Here is a 17,584-nt window from a genome sequence, read left to right as displayed (position 1 = left end):
GTGTAGAGCTCTCTCCCTGTGTAGAAGAGAGCACATCACGAGGAGTATAGAGAACTCTCCCTGTGTAGAAGAGAACACATCATGAGGAGTGAATGCAGCACACTGAATTGTAAGAGATGCAAATAAATTGCACTTCTCCTGGGAAGTGTTTGGGGGTCATTGACGGTGGGAAGGAAGGTAAAAAAGCAAATGTGCTATATCTTGCTTTCACACAGGAAAGTGCTGTGGGAACCAAACCAGTCTGTTTTCTTGCAAGCAGAATCTATGGAGACTGATGGTTGTGGATGCTACAGGGTATTGAAATCTGATTTATGCAATCCTAAACAGTCTCTGCGATTATATCTGAGAATCTTTTTGCATCAATACCCTCTGCACTTGAAAGAAGAATAATTACAGGAGTGGAGCTAGTTTCCAGGTGTTTTTCCTTTGATGGAAATAGTGACTGGCATTGTTGAGGTGGGTTGATGGTATCCTGCTAGTGCCAGTACCCATTCATTGATAGGGTATGGGGGTGGTTATAATTTGGGAGGGGCAGAAGCCTGTTCTTTGCTGAGTGACAGCATAATACCTAATAACCATTTCCTGTTTCCTGCAGGTGTTGCACCAAATGATCTGGATGCCTTTGTCAAGTTTGAATTTGCCTTCCCAAACACGGTAAGTGGAACAGTACTCAGGAGTTGCTCATTGACCCAGCTGTTGGACTTGGGTGTCAAGTTAAGCCCAGGACGCCCAAGAACAAAAACAGGATAGCAGACCAGGTAAATCCAGGGGCTACAGATGAGGCACAGAAACCATGATGCTGGAGGAATACCAAGAAAGTAAGAGATGTCCCTGTTTTAATAAACTGGGAAAGTAAGTTCCAATACCAGACAGCAACAAACTTTTTTCAGCGTGTTGTGAAAAGTCCAATGTATGAAAAGTTTAATGACCTTTATTTCACTGAAGTGAGTGGCTTGAATCTTAATTGGAATCAGTTTATTATATTCACATGTACCCAGGTACAGTGGAAAAACTTAGTTTTGCAAGCCATCCATACAGATCATTTCAAAACATAAGTACATTGAAGTAGCACAAAGGAAAAAGCAATAACAGAGTGCAGAATATAGTGTTACAATTACAGAGAAAGTGCAGGTAGATGATAAGGCCCATGATGAGGTAGATTGAGGTCAAGAGTTCATCTCTAACATACAAGAGGTCCGTTCACGAGTCTTATAACAGTGGGATAGAAGCTGTCCTTGAGCCTGGTGGTGTGAGTTTTCAAGCCTTTGTGTCTTCTGCCTGATGGGAGGGAGGGAAGAGACAATGTCTGGGGCAGGTGGGGTCTTTGATTATGTTGGCCGCTTTACCGAGGCAGCGACAAGTGTAGGCAGAGTCCACGGAGGGGAGGGTGGTTTTTGTGATAGACTGGGATGAGTTCACAACTCTCTGAAGTTTCTTACTGTCAAGGGCAGAGCAGTTGCCATACCAAGCCATGATGCATCCAGATAGGATGTTTTCTATAGTGCATCTATAAAAATTGGTGAGGGTCAATGGGGATGTGCCAATTATGTCACATATTCTACTAAATATCATATCCTGTGCTGTTTGCTGATGACATTTGAGAGCTTTACATGAACGAAAAGAACAACAAGCAGGAAGAAAGGAGGATGGAGAGTACCAGTGGGTATAATTGTGAACAGAGAAGTTTGAAAATTGGGAGAACCTTGAGCAAAGGTGCACAGACTCAATGAACTGATCTAATTGACTTTGTACTGCAATGCCTTTATTTGAAAATTCTCCTCCCTTGGGTAGCTCAATAGGCTTGTCCCTCCCTACCTCTAACCTACTTCAACCTGACAGTCCTCAGCTCTGTCCTTCAATTCTGGTCTCATGCACACACCTGGCATCCTTCACTTCACTGTTGCTACCTGTGCCTTCAGTAGCTTAAGCTTTGAATGCTGGAATTTTTTCCCTAAGCCTCTTCTATCTACTTTTTAAATCAATTCTTGAAACTTGCTCCTGACCAAGTTTTTGATCACTTGTCCTGATATCTCTGACTTGTCAGATTACACTCCAGCGAAGTACCCTGGATTGTTATTACTCTTAAAGATCATGTAAAAAAGCAGGTTGTTGTTGGTTTTAAATTTAATCCTAATTTCTATCTGTCTTTGTATTTTTTTTGTATTTATTTTCTCATGTAATTGAGTTCTACAAGATCCAACATACATCAGCACAACTTTAGTACCTCTTGTGCTTTTATGAATCTGTGTACTGCTGTCATCATGGTGGCCACTCTGTTCCTTTCAACAGGAAGAAGCGCAGAAAGACAAAACCAACGTTGTGAAGAACACAAACTGTCCAGGTATGTGAAGCAGGAGAGCTTTGGTTTCCACAGTCGTTGGCTTGCAAAAGTCGCGGTGAGTTTGCACTGTCGGTGGTGGCTGAGAGACAGTTGTTCACACCCCACTTCTGAACTTTCACTTAAGCAAGGCTGGCGCAGCCGTACTGAGGCAGTGCCATGTTCTTAAGAGGTGTGGTTTTGTACAGGTGGATGTAAGACCAAGCACTGATAGAAATGATCCCATTGCATCATTAAATAAATTGTATGAGGGACTAGTTTGGGGACAGAAAATGACAAATGGAATTTTATCCAGAGAAGTGAGAGGTAATGTAATTGGGAGGTGCAACCATGCAAGGGAATGCACAGTAAAGGGGACAATATTGACTGGTGTGGAGGAACAGGAATGTTGGAGCGTGTATGTGCTCATCCTTAAAAGAAGCAAGATCAATGGCATACGAGGACCTTTCCTTTGTTAGCTGAGGCATAGAATAAAAGTGTAGGGAGGTAATACATACAGCATTGGTTGGTGAGAGGTGAAGAGGGGACTTGATTGAAACAAGGGGTCTTGACAGATGGGCATGGAGGGGATTTTTCCTGTTGTGGGAGAATCTTGAACCAGTGTCATTCTTTAAAACTAAATTGCCTCAAGGGTAAAATAGATGCATCAAATCTTTTCCCCTCCAAGGGTCGTGATTCTTTGGAAAACTTTCTCAAAGGGCAGTGGAAGGAATATTTTTCAAGGCAGCAGGAGATTAAACTCTTGGTAAGGGGAGTGAAAAGTTACCAGGGATAGATAGAAATGGGAAATTGAGGTTATAATAAGACCAGCTATGATATTAAATCGCAGAGCAGGTTTGAAGATCTGTTAATTCATATGTTTGCATGACCATCGTTGCTAGATTTGGTGAGCAGGTGTGGACTGCAGGGAACCACAGCCAGTGAGTTGGAGGGAAAGCAGTCATCAATGGACAGCAGTAAAATGGAGTGACCAGGGTCACAGTGAGATGACAGATAGGCAACCCATTGATCATTCTGCTGTCACCCTGGACGTTGCTGCACTGTTTTGGTAGTGGGAGCAATGGAAGCTCTCAGCAATCCAGTCTGTTTGTCTTCGATCGCTGATTCCTTCAGTGCAGCCTACTATAATTGCACCTTTGTTTGCTTACTAGAATTCAAAGAGAAGTTTAAATTGAATATCAACCGAGAACATCGAGCATTCAAGCGGTTGGTACAGACCAAAGGAATTAAATTTGAAATACTGCATAAAGGGTATGAATTTTCACTTTAATTGGTTTATTATTGTCACACATACCTAGATGCAATGAAAAGTGTTTATTTCCATGCCATCCAGATAGATCATTTCAAACATAGGTACATCGAGGTAGTACAAAAGGGTGAGAAAAAAAAATGCAGAATATAGTGTTACAGACAAAGTGCAGTGCAGGTAGATAAATACAATATCTTTATTAGTCACATGTACATCAAAACACAATGAAATGCATCTTTTGTGTAGAGTGTTCTGGGGGGGGGGGCAGCCCGCAAGTGTTGCCACGCTTCCGGCACCAACATAGCATGCCCAAAACCTCCTAACCTGTACGTCTATGGATTGTGGGAGGAAACCGGAGCACCCGGAGGACACCCATGCAGGCACAGGGAGAACGTACAAGCTCCTTACAGACAGTGGCCAGAATTGAACCCGGGTCACTGGTGCTGTTATAAAGTTACGCTAACCGGTACACTACCGTGCCTGCCCATACGATGCAAGGGCCATTTCAGTAAATAGACTGTTAGGTCAATGGCATTATGGACTACACGTGAGCTTAATGAACTTGCTACAGCAAAGAGAGTTAAGGGTATTGAGTTGATCGGGTGATTTTTCCAAAGTCAACCACATGATGGCAGGGAAGTCAAACCTTTGATGCAGTGGCTGATTATTAAACTCTGATAATCCAGCCTGTTTGGGACTTTGGTGCCAGACTTGCAAATTTTCTAGACTATTGGATCTTATTTCAATTAATGCACCATCACCCTTTACATGAATGTTTTTTTTAGATGTTAGTATTAAAACACTTCTCAGTGAAGCAGGTAGGCAGGAAGGGAAGGCAATATGTAGGAAATGAACCCGGGAACCTGGGCCCTGGTGAGTGGGGAGGAAGTGGGCAAATGTCACCTGTGGCACCGGATGCTGAGCCGTTGGGATTCCAAAATTGTTGGCTAGAGGATTATCAGAGTTTTACTAGTAATTAGTTTATTACTATCATATGTACAGTGGAAAAACTTTTGTTTTGCATACAGATAATTTCATCACATCAGTACATTGAGGTAGTAAAAGAGAAAACAATAATGGAGTGCAGAATAAAGTGTTACAGTTACAGAGAAAATGCAGTGCAGGCAGACAATAAGGCGAAAAGAACATTAGTAATTCTTAAAATCTTAGAATTTAGATGTAAAAGAGTAGAATGATTATAAAAGAAGTAGTGAATGGATCTGCAGAGAGCAGTTTGCAGAGTCCCCACACTCTGGTGCCATCTTGTAACTAATTCTCAGTCCACTCAAACTCCACTTAAAGCTTTAATCCACGTAGCAGAGGATGTTGTCCGTCTCTGCTGTTGGACATTCTAGCTGGGCAGTCATGTTGCTATGGGCAAAGTACCCCTTGTTCTCTCTCTTGTCTCCACAATACTGGCTCGTACAATTGGATGCTCATAGTGAAGGGATAGGAGAGCATGTGGACGTGCTTGCTTATGCTCAGCTGTACTGCCAGGAACCTCAGTGGAAAAATTGAAGCCTTGGTATGGATCTCTTGAGCAGCACTTCTCACCTGCTGCCAGTATCTTTTGGTTCCCAACTCCCCAGCACATTCTGCTGTATATTGTATAACTTTTGGGTTACTATCTGAGGCTATAGAGCCCAAGTTATTCTATCAATTTTCCTTCAAACCATTGCATGAGGTTACCCAAGAGCTGGAGTGTAAAATAACAATTATTTACTGTCTTGTGTAACAGTAAATAATTGTTCTTTCTTACCCTGACAGGGGACTTTTCAAGAATGATCGTGTCGTGGGAACATCTCAGCTTAAGCTGGACAAACTTGAATCACGGTGTGAGATTCGGGAAATCCTGGAGGTGAGTTTCATGAGTTATTAAAATGAGACTTTATTTAATGTATCAATTACAAGTTGGCTTCTTTGTGATTTGAAAACTAGAGTTCAAAATAAATCTCCTGGAAAATCTCCTCGGCCTTTTCTCCTTGGAGAGACGGAGGATGAGGGGGGACCTGATTGAGGAGTATAAGGTGATGAGAGGTATTAATAGGGTAGATAGTCAGAGGCTTTTCCCCAGGGCTGAATTGGTGGCCACAGGAGGACATAGGTTTAGGGTGCTGGGGAGTAGATATAGAGGAGATGTCAGGGGTAAGTTTTTTACTCAGAGTGGTGAGTGGGTGGAATGGGCTGCTGGAAACGGTGGTGGAGGCTGATACGATAGGGTCTTTCAAGAGACTGTTAGATAGGTACATGGAGCTGAGTAAAATTGAGGGCTATGGGTAAGCCTAGTAATTTCTAGGGTAGGGACATGTTCGGCACAGCTTCATGAAAAAATGGCCTGAATTGTGCTGTAATTGTTTTATTGAAAGATTATGACCAAGTAACTTGAGCACCACTAAATTGACTCAAACTCTGTGCAACTTCCACTGCTTGCAGTGTGGAAGGAGCCATTCAGTTGGTCAAAATGGTACTGGCTCTCAAGGAGCAAATCAGCTAGTCGTGTTCCCTCCCCATAGCCTTGCAAACTCTGTCCTTTTACAGTTATCCTGTTTTGGATGCCATAATTGACTCGACTCCCACGGCAGCACATTTCAGACCTCAGTCACTTGCAACATTAAAAAAATGTGTTTCTGTATGTCAGCTTTTGTTCTTTTTGCCAGATGCTTCTAATCTATTTGCAACCTGAGTATCCTCCTTCAAGACAATTTGTGAGGACAGTAACGTCAGTAAATTTCAGGGGAATTAAGTCTTTTGAAAAAGGAACAGATTGTAATGTATGAGAAAGGGGGAGACCAGACAGCATCTCTCAGACCTGGAAAAGGTTCCTGATTCTATAGGTTTTCCATATTGCTGATTACTGATTTTAATTGTTCAGTTTCATTATCATTGGGACTGCTTTTTTTTCTTTGTCACAACGATCTGTCCTGAATGTTTACACCCATTCTGGCCTGGCTTTCTGACTTGTTTCTGCTTGGCTGTTAATTGAGAGCCTCTTCATCTGAACACTGGTACCTCCTGCAAAGCCAGTACTGAAGCAGTTCAGGCTGAAGACCCTTGGTCAGACTTGAATGCTCATTCAGTTGAATGGAATATTTTTTTAAATAGTGAAGCTAGGAACTGTGGATGAGCAATGAACCTGGGGATCTAATGCAGAAATCCCTAAAGAGTAAAGAACAGGCACAAAAAAAATGCCTCTATCCTGAGTGGGCTGCAGTATAATGGTTGGATAGGATTTATTTTGCAGTTATATTAACTTCAGCATGGATATATTGACTCAGTAAAAGGTACAACACTGATTAACAGGAATGATACAGGATTAAAAGTATTAAACTATTCACCATAGGGTATGTGGTTAAAGGTACATTCCCTTGAATCAGAGTCAGATTTATTATCACTGACATATGATGTGAAATGTTTTTCTGCAGCAGCAATACAGTGCGAGTGTGGAAAGTGTCCCTTGAATGTGGAGAGTAAGGGGTTCAGTGGTAACTTAAGTCCTCCAGCCCAGAACATAAAGTCCAGTGCTGTTGTTCGAAAACTCTGCACAATTTTTTTTGGAAATGGGGAACTCTTTCCCTAAAATGGTTGCTCAGGCAGATTGTTGATCAAAAATAACAAGGCCCTGATTTATGTTAGGCAAGCCATTAAAAGATGCAGAGCCAGGGGAGGCAGATTGAGTTGAGATTCGGGTTGGCTATAATCTGATCTCCCTGACAACAGAGCAGGTTGGAGGTGATCAATAGTCTGCTCTTGTTTCTGTGCTCCTGTCATTTCATGGATTGACAAGAATGGGGCATGGCAGAGGTCCTCTTCCTTGTTGAGGGCTGCTGGTGGTGGGTCTGCATTCTTGAATTGCTTTTCACTCTGACACTGTTTCTGCTAAGATCCTGGTTACAGCTAATAGACTGAGAGTATAACATGCTAAGCTGTGTGTCGATGGTCTAAGCTGCAAAACTTCAACCTGTTGCTGGTACCGGTGCCTGTGTCTTGTGTTCCTTTCTGCTGCTCTTCCTGGATGGGGTCAATGGAATTCACTGTTCAGAGATGGTCCAAACCATCAATTCTGATAGAATCAAGGCAGTGTCTGTAAAGGCAGCAAGGAGGTAATGGTTGAGCAGGCAGTAGAGGGGGATTTGGCAACTATCTGATCCATGGTGTAATTACAAAACTTCACTGTATTTGCGGTCACTACAAGAAAATCACACATCATGCTGCCAGCTGTCCAAATAACTCTACTAAACTATTTATGATGAAGGGTCTCAACCTGAAATGTCAACTATCCCTTTGCCTTCACAGATGCTGCTTGACCCACTGAGTTCCTCCAGTTTTTTTGCTCCAGATTCCAGCATCTGTAGTCTCTCGTGTCTCCAAACTATTTATAATGGTTTGGCTTATAGTTGAGATTTTCAGCAAAATCATGATTCCTTTTCCTCAGCATTCAGTGATGCAGTGTTCTTCTGTGGATGGAACTCTTGGAGAATTAGCAAACCCATCGGAACCAGTCTACTTGGATTTCTTTCCACCAGGCTGGGAGGATGCAAGGTCTAATCAATTGCTGTTTCTGTCCTTGCCACATGTAATAACTTTTTTCTTAATGTTGCTCTAGGTTCTGGATGGCAGAAAGACCACTGGAGGTCGGCTGGAGGTGATTGTAAATATCCGGGAGCCGCTGAGCTCCCAGCAGCTCGAGAGAGTGACAGAGAAGTGGCTCGTCATTGATGCTCAGAGCTTGCCAGTGGTACGGTAGCACTGTAACATTAAAAGTTAAAGCTCTTTGAAGCTGACACACTGAAGCTTCAATGTCATTTTGTAAACGTTTAATTTTAAGGATGTCACAATAGCAAATGTTTCTGTTGTCTGCTGCATATGGAGCAGGGAAGCCAGGATGTGAATATTTATCTTACAGATATAATGTTACATGGGAAGTTCTGTTGCTTTTGATATATTTAAAGTCTTGTTTCTTTGCTCAGTTGTAAAGTTGTTTCTCTGAAGGAGATGGTGTCATTTTGGATGGTTACCTTGGGTTTTGGGCTGTGGTTAGGATGATGAGCTTCCTGGCTCTCTACAAACTAAACCATGCATGTACAATATTTGGTTAATGGAGGTTCCTGAGGTTCAGTAGAAATCCCTGTTGCCATTTTAAGCTTTCTGGATGTGTCATTTGCCCTTGCTTTTCGGATAAGAGTACATTGTACATATTCTAGGTTAAGAGTATTTCTATGCGAGTTCCAAGTGTAATATGTTAGGGTGATTGAGTTCAAGAGCCACAAGGTAATGTTGCAGCTCTATAAAACTCTGGTTAGACCACACTTGGAGTATTGTGTTCAGTTCTGGTCGCCTCATTATAGGAAGGACGTGGAAGCTTCAGAGAGGGTGCAGAGGAGATTTACCAGCATGCTGTTTGGATTAGCAAACGTGTCTTACGAGGAAAGGTTGAGCTAGCTAGGGCTTTTCTCTGGAGCAATGGAGGATGAGATGCAACTTGATATAGGTGTATAAGATTATGAGAGGCATAGATAGAGTGGACAGCCAGCACCTTTTTCCCCAGGGCGGCAATGGCCATTACCAGAGGACATCCATTTAAGGTGAGTGGCGGAAAGTTTAGGGGAGATGTCAGAGGTAGGTTTTTATTTTTGACACAGTGGTGGGTGCCTGGAACGCACTGCCAGGGGTGGTGGTAAAAGCTGATACTATAGGGACATTTAAAAGACTCCAACATAAGCACATGGTTGTAAGAAAAGTGGGTTGTGTTGGAGAGAACGGTTAGATTGATCATGGAGTAGGTTTATATAGGTTGGCACAACATCGTGGGCCGAAAGGCCTGTACTGTGCTGTACTGTTCTATACCCATGGCATAATCTGCTGGAGGAACTCAGTGAGTCGAGCAGCATCTGTGGGAGGAAAGGAATTGTCAACGTTTTGGGTCGATAATTCCTTTCCTCTCACAGAAGGTGCTGAACTCACTGAGTTCCTCTAGCAGGTTGTTTGTTTCTACAGTCTCTTGTGTCTCCAGGGGTTAAGGGTTGGTTGCTTGGGTGGGGTAGTTCTGTCTTGGCTTGTATTTTCCATTATTGGCCATCATATAATTAAGAAAATTGTTTTGTTCCTATCGTGGTGCAGGTACCAATCCTGGCGATGGTAAATATCCTGCCGTGTGAGAGCTTTCAATGTGCAATCACTTTTAAATTAGTATTACAGCAGCAGAATTTGTGAATCAAGGTGTTGTTGAGAGTCTGGATTTCAATGACCAGGGTGTGGGTTCTGTAGGATCTGCCATGAAATTAAGGGAAAATAGTGAGTAGAAATGTGATAGTTACACACAGGTTTCTGAAACAAAAACTAAGAAGAGAGACAGCAGCACCTTGTTGTGGTCACTGCTAGGTTTGCTAATAATGCAAAGTATGAGGTGGATGGGACACAGATATCATGGCAGATGGAATAAAATATGAAGTCATCCACACTGATAGAAAAACTTGGAAAAGTAGAGCTTTTCTTTTACAATGGTGAGAGATTAAAAATGTTGCAGTTCACAGGAACCTGGGTGTCCTTGTACACGAATCACTGAAAGTTGACATGCAGGTACAGCAAGTAATTAGGAAGGAAAACTGTATATTGGCCTTCAATGCAAGAAAATTTAAATACAAGTGTAAAGTCTCTATAATTATATGGAGCCCTGGTGAGACTGCACTTGGAATGTCCAGTGTCCCGTCGCAGGATGTATCTGGGATAGCGGGAGTGCGATGTTACTTCACCAGATTGATTCTGGTGTTGGGAAAAGGGATGTTGGTGGTGGAGTGGGGGTGGGAGGGGAATTGGTTGTATGGGTCTTAAAGTTTAAAAATCATCTGCACATGGAGGGTGCGGAGGTCACCAGATTCAAAATAAGGGGTTGGCCCTTCAGGACTGAGAGGGGATTTCTTCACCCTGATGATAGTGAGTCTTGTCATTGTCATATTGCTGTTTGCCATGATGTTGATTAAGGCATAAAGATTTTCCAAGATACTGGAGATAACCACAAGGTCTTTGGCATCCACCAGAGTAAGCAGATGGGTTTGGTCTAATGTCTCATTTGAAAGACAGCTCTGACAGGACAGCAGTCCCCTCTGTACGGCATTGAAGTGTCGACCTAGATTTTAATGCATGTTACCGGAGTGGGACTTGAACCTGGGACTGCTACTTGTGCCCCTCACTGAGAGACTTCCTTGGTCCTTTGGTTTCTACTTTCCTCAGGCAGCAGCCAAAGGCAGGGGAACAGAAGCTCCCCATGAGGCTGAAACCAGCAGGTACTGTAAATGGGGAGGAGGGGTGGAACACCTCTGCTTATATCCACCCCATTTGCTGTCTCTCACTGGCCAGCAGGGCACTGTTTGAGGTTTTCTGTCATGCTACAGCAGCAAGTACGTGGAGGAAGATGTGAATATAGTCAAATTTGTTTCCTTACAGATTGCAGTTCCAAAGACAAAAGAACGACGGGATGCTCCACAGGTGGTGAGCGGGAGGTAAGTGCAGACCCACATCAGTACAATGTAAGCACGTGTATCTCTCCAGTTCTTGTATTGCAGCAGGGGGGAGCTGATAATGGGGATTCATTGATCCATGGGTCCTGAATGAAGCATGTTTGGGTCAATTAGTTTCCTTGGTCTGAACTGTCATACATTATCTGCACATCATAAGAGCATGAGTTTCTTGTGAGAAATATTCTGATACCTCAGTTTTTGAAGCACTATGTTCAAGAGTTCTATAACGTGATATACTTTAACGCTATTCTGAATTGTTGAATATATTATGGCCAAGATGGACAGAGGTTTGGTCTCAAAGGGAGTTGAGGGATTTTAGTACCAGTCGATATGTAAGAACATAGGAGCAGGAGTAGGTCAACTTCTGTGTCATTCAACAAGATTGTGGCCAATCCAGTCTTGGTCTCAGCACACTTTCCTGCTCCCTCCCCATATTCATTGACTCTCCTGCAGTTAGAATGTTGTTGATCCCTACCTTGTATATATTCAGTGACTACTTTGCAGCTCTCTGCGGTAGAGAATTCTGCCAGTAAAAACATCTCTAAAAGAAGGAATTCCTCCTTGTCTTCATCATCAAATGATGAATCCCATACTCTGAAATTATTCCTTCTAGTTATAGATACCCCTGCTAGAGGAGTCATCCTCTCAGCATCCATCCTGTCAATCTTGTGTTTCAATAAGATCACCTCTCATTCTTTACTCCAGTGAATACAAACATAACTTGCTCAATCCTATCTTTCTAAGAACCAACCCATGGGGAGGGGAGGAGTGGAGTGGAGACCAAGATAATGTCGTCATGATCTTATTGAATGAAGAACCGGCTCCTGGGCCCACGTAATCTACTCACCCAGCTTTGACCAGCCCTCTGGAATTTTGGTCACAGCACTGGATAAACATCATTCCCTGGATCAGAGCAACAGGAAGCCTCTGGAAGTCTGTAGTATATCAAGGCTACACTGAGTATAGAGCGACTAGATCTTGCACATCTTTTTGTTGGTCATGAAGTAAAGATTTCAAGGTTCACTGTCTCCCCTGTACTCTCTTTGGTATTGGTTATTATTGTCACGTGTACTGAGATACAGTGAAAAGCTTTCTGTATGCCATGCAGACAGATCATGCCATACACAATTATGTCGAGGTAGTGAAAAGAAAACAACGCAGAATATAGTGTTACAGTTACAGAGAAAGCAGTGCAGGTAAACTAAGTGCAGGGGCCACGATGAGGTAGATTGGGAGATCAAGAGTTCATTTAGTATATGAGAGGTCCTTTCAAGAGACTGTTAACAGTGAGATAGAAACTGTCCTCGAGTCTGATGGTTTGTGCTTTCAAGGCTTTGTATCTTCCCCACGCGAGAAGAGAGAATGACTGGGGTGGGAGGGTTCCTTGATTATGTTAGCCGCTTTCTCAAGATAGGAGGAAGTGTAGACGGAGTCAATGGAGGGGAAATCTCTTAACCATAGAAGAGATGAAGCATCATGTGGCATATCTGGATTCCTGCTCTTGTGAATACTATATCAGTGCCAGCATCCATTTCTAGCTTGAATTCTTTTGTATTTATGATCTCTGCCTGCAGTTAGAGGCACAGGTGATGTTTTGGCAAGTTTATCCTGGTGTATTGCTGCCTGTACTAATCTGTGTTTTTAGCACTGTTTATTTCACAAATCTGGAGTCCATGTGGGCTTTCAGTTGCTGGGTGTGGGAGGGTGATGTTTTTTCCTGTTTGCATACTGTCCCTGCAGTGACAGAAAGAGGCCATTCCTCTGAAGAATTGCTCTGGTAGAGGGCTGGTATGGATGTGACAGGCCAAATGGCTTCCTTTTGTGATGTAGCCCTTCCATGGCCCAGTATATCCATGCCAGCTCCCAGGGGAGCAATCCTATTAGTCCCATACCCCCTTTATTTCCTTGGACTCCAACAACTGATTCTTGACTCTGATTCTTTTTACCCCCACTAGAAGGGTTAATGGCAATTTACAGTAACCTGCCATCACATCTTTGGGATGTGAGAGGAAACTGGAGCACCAACTCACAAGGTCAAAGAGAGAATATGGAAACTCCATGCACATGGCAGCTGAGGTCAGGATTATCACCTGGAGGCTGTGAGGCAGCAGCACTAACTGCTGTGTTGCCCTTTTAATTTTTAGAGTGCACCTTCTGTGCTTGTTGAATATGCAGTGATCAACCAATGGATCACCTCCCCCCGCCACCCCCCCCCCCCCCCCCCACCTCTGTTACTGTAAACTAGTTACCAATGGCTGATCCTATGGATGAATCTCCATGGTTGGATAATCCCTAATTACCTTTTCAGTGCACTGATGCAAGGTTCTGGTGTAATGTGTGTAGTTTTTCCTTGTCTGGTCAGGCTACCTAGTCTGATTTCATTGGCTCAAATCTTCCTATAACTAAGAGATTATGCATTGTAAAGTGAGATAACTGGTGACAGATTTTGCTATTTAAAAAAAAAACTTTGTTTCAAATTCTAACGTATTGCAGTGAGCATAATGACCAGTCAGGAAACACAACCATTGTGTTCCAGCAGAATATTTCAATCTCTTTTGTGCACTTCTGGTCACCCCATTACAGGAAAGATGTGGAGGTTTTGGAAAGGGTACAGAACAGATTTATCAGGATACTGCCTGGATTGGAGGGTATGAACTATAAGGAGAGGTTGGACAAACTTGGATTGTTTTCTCTGGAGTGTTGGAGGCTGCGGGGAGACCTGATAGAAGTTTATAAATTTATGAGAGGTATAGATAGTGTGGACAGTCAGAATCTTTCTCCCCACATTAGAAATGTCAAATACTAGAGGAGATGCATTTAAGGTGAGAGGGGGAAAGTTTAAAGGAGATGTGTGAGGCAAGTTTTTTTTGAGTGGGAGGTGCCTGGGCAGGCTGTCGGGGAGTGGAGGAAGTAGATTGGATAATGACTTTTAAGAAGCTTTTAAACATGAATATGGAGGGATATGGATCACGTGCAGGCAGAAGAGATTTAGTTGAATTTGGCATCATGTTCACCATAGACATTGTGGGCAGAAGGGCCTGTTCTTGTGCTGTGCTGTACTGTTCTATGTGCTAAAGAGTATGTAAGAACCTACATTAAGTCCTGACACTCTTGATGTCCAATTTATTTTTTGTTACAGGCTATGTGAGTAGTAATTGGAAAAAATAGAAAACAAAAGTACTGGGTATCATTTGGAGTACAACTGGTTTCTTCAAGTACTTTATGGTTCCCAGTATTCTTAATTTAATGCATGTTTCTGAGTGTTAGTTTTTAAAAAAATTGTAATGTAACCACTTAGAAATTTTATGTAACATGCCCTTTCATGTTGTCTAACTGAACAGTCATTTATGATTATTTTGATAGCTGTCTGACTGCCAAGTGGGTATTGATGCTGTATACATGGGTAAATTAATTGCTGTTGAATGATCATTTTGAAGTGGATTATAGAGTGGAAGGTACAATTGAATCAGTTGTATAGACTGCTAGTTTTAATGAAAACTCAGATGTTTCATCAGCATGGTTTCAGAGCCGACGATTCATCAGTTGGAAACCCAAGCACACAAAGGAATCCAAAAATGGTTTGCAAGGAAGAGAGTGATAAGTGGAGAGGTGAAGCTGGTCAGATCAAAAAAAAAATCTACTTGCGATGTAGGAGGATATGGCTGACTAAATCACTCCTATACATCTGAGTTTGCCAACTAAGGCTACGCTCTTGGAGTATTGACAAAAGAAGATGCAGCTGGGATCATAAACAATCTGCTGGTGGAACGCAGTGGGTCGAGCAGCATCTGTGAGAGGAAAGGAATTGTCGACATTCTGGTTCACTTGCATCAGGACTGAGGAGAGATGGCCAATGTAAAGGAGGGAGGGGGAGTGGTGAGACGGGAGCCTGAGCTGATTGGTGGACTGAGGAGGGGTGAAGGATGACAGGCAGATTGAGCCAGATAGGGGGAGGGGTGGAGCTGGGAGACAGGCAGGTGGGTGATCGATGGAGGTAGGCAATAAAAAGATAGTGGAGCTAGGTGCGAGGAAGGTGAGGGTGGAGACATGCTGGAGGGTGAGATGCAACAAACAATTTGCTGGACAATCTAGCGGTTGAGCAGCATCATTGGGTGGGAAGGAGCTGAGATTCTGGGTGGCCTGAAATCTGATAGAGGTACTAGAAAAGCAAGCTGTGCCTAAAAGTGGACAAATTACCTGGTCCAAATGAGATGGATCTTGGGTTGGTGAGAGAAACAAGGTAAGAGATGGCTGATGTACTGGCCATAATCTTTCAAACATCTATGGATTCGGGGCTGCATCCTGAGGACTAAAAATTGATCAATAAAAGAGTATGGGGACAAACCCAGTAGTTAAAGCATCATTTCCTCTCTGGGTGGTAGGGAAAGTTTGGAGAAACCATCAGGGGCAGAATTAGCAGTCACTTAGACAAGCATGACTTGATTAGAGAAAGATGGCATGGATTTTTAAAGGTGAATCATGCCCAACTAACCTAGTGGACTCTTATTGAAAAGAGGTTCAATGAGGAAAAGGTGGTGAATGTGGTTTATATGGGTTTCCAGAGAGCATAATGGGTTTGTCATCCAGATTGAAGACCATGAAGTGAAAAGGGCTGCAGCAGCATGGATAGAAAATTGACTTGGTAACAGAGGATAAGAGTCAGTAGTGAACTTGTTTAGGACAAAAGAGAATTGTACAGGAGACTTCCCCAAGGTGTACTCAGACCACCGCTTGTCTTGTATTTTAATGACTTGGACTTGGGTGTATGGAGCACATCTTCCAAATTTGGGGGTAGAGTGAATTATGAGCAAAATAGTAAGACTTTGAGATGTAGACAGGCTGGTGGAATTTAATGCTGTGAAATACAAAGTAGGAATAGTAATGATGCAATATGAGTTAAAGGTTGTAAGTGGGGTACTGGAAAAGAGCTGTCGGGAGTATATGTGCTCAAAACTGGAAACACAGGACAATGACTTTGTCCTGACCAATCAAAGTTGTGCACCAGAGAAGTATAATTCTATTGTACATTTTAATCTCTAATTTTGTCTTTCACCTTTTGTTGGGCACTTGATATTTGATAACGCTCCATATTTTTCCGTGACGGATTTCCTGTGGGCAGTCTCGTGTGAAAACTGCCATCTCTATTCAATAGGGATGTATATAGCTGCGATCATTACCCTTCTAAACAAGGGGTGCTGTGATTAGTCTGTCCTATCTTAATTTCCTTCCACCAAGCTATAATCTGATTGCATTTTAGAACTAAGGCAGGTAGATCAAAAAGTGCAGCTGATGGAACAGGACTAAGGGATTGAATGGTATACTCTTGTTCCTATATAAATAGAATATAATGGAGGGACATGTGTCCCAGGGAAAAATGGAGCATCAAATTGAATTGCATAAGTTATTGACTCCATGAATTCCCAACTCTGGGGGTTGCATGTCCTCGTATGAGTACTTGTAATGATTCTGACCCCACCTGACCTGGGGGACTCTGGGCCAGTATCTGGCAGATTGCCTGATTCTGCAAGTGCTCAACTTGGCTTTTGAGTTCAGTGTCTATTCATGTTTTAATTTTTAATTTCCTTTTCAGATCCTCAATTTGCTCTTTAACTTAACGAAATAAAAGCCCGAGACAGCTGTCCTGCAGACATCCGCAGAACCTTTTTTGTTTTGTTTCTATTTTTGGTTCAAGTTTAGACTTAAGTTTCAGTCTGTGGTGAGGAGCCAATGAAGAAAGTACAAATCCGAGAAAGCCAGCTCCCTGGAAATGACGAACTCTTCAAAATCACTGAACAGAAATCCAGACACTTCTGAGGTCAAAGTGAAATACACTGTTTACTTCTCTCTGCCAGTACTGGAAATCTGACACATATCCACATAATCCTGGAATGGGCTAATCACTGCCCTGAGAGAGGACATGATACCTCTTCCAGTTGGGACTCCATCAGAACTGGCAAAGGAAGGCAGAAAAATCCCTCCTGTTTGTTGCAAAGTCTGTAGAAGTCAAGGAATCATCAGACAATTTTCACTGTAGCCTTTCACCAGAGGGTTTGTACCACTATCCTCCTCCAACCCCTGCATAAAAACTGCTAGATTCTGTCCAGTAGCATAGTTCATCCTTAATCGTTTGAGAATTATAATTCTACATTGTGATGCAGCCACAAAGCTTCCAGGCGTAAGCTTGACAGTTAAATATCACAACTGATTAGTTTGCAGGAGATACAAAATAATCAAATCTTTTGTATAGTGCAAGCCTTTAACAAATTCTCAAATGGTTAAGGAGGAGTATCTCGATCACCTTCTGATTTTTGGCACACTTGTACTGAGTGCTTGTTTATCCAGTATACTAATATCATCTTGTGGGAAGAACCAACTGTTTAAAACAAAAATAGGAATGTTCAAAGAAATAGTTTTATTATTTTACAGTTTAGTATATAATTTTATACATATTGTGGGTTTAAGTGGTACGAATGTCTGTGAACG

At 42.5% G+C, this 17,584-nt stretch overlaps 1 protein-coding gene across 2 annotated transcripts in view; it reads left to right on the top strand.

The window, feature by feature from the left end:
- Positions 1 to 17,584, top strand: part of cc2d1a (coiled-coil and C2 domain containing 1A) — a 76,172-nt gene that overhangs the window by 36,232 nt on the left and 22,356 nt on the right. The window contains exons 19-25 of one of the 2 annotated variants that reach the window (XM_052042058.1): positions 596 to 654; positions 2,290 to 2,341; positions 3,490 to 3,589; positions 5,355 to 5,445; positions 8,191 to 8,322; positions 11,028 to 11,083; positions 16,692 to 16,855. In XM_052042058.1, coding sequence (XP_051898018.1) covers positions 596 to 654; positions 2,290 to 2,341; positions 3,490 to 3,589; positions 5,355 to 5,445; positions 8,191 to 8,322; positions 11,028 to 11,083; positions 16,692 to 16,716 — 515 coding nt within the window. In that variant the 3' untranslated portion in view covers positions 16,717 to 16,855. Of the gene's footprint in view, positions 1 to 595; positions 655 to 2,289; positions 2,342 to 3,489; positions 3,590 to 5,354; positions 5,446 to 8,190; positions 8,323 to 11,027; positions 11,084 to 16,691; positions 16,856 to 17,584 lie in introns of those variants that run through there. The other variant, XM_052042057.1, reaches the window with a different exon arrangement.

Source organism: Pristis pectinata, chromosome 31, assembly GCF_009764475.1.
Source record: "Pristis pectinata isolate sPriPec2 chromosome 31, sPriPec2.1.pri, whole genome shotgun sequence".
In the NCBI taxonomy this organism is placed as follows: domain Eukaryota; kingdom Metazoa; phylum Chordata; class Chondrichthyes; order Rhinopristiformes; family Pristidae; genus Pristis; species Pristis pectinata.
The sequence above is the reverse complement of the archived record's forward strand: the minus strand, read 5'-3'. Positions and strand labels throughout refer to the sequence as shown.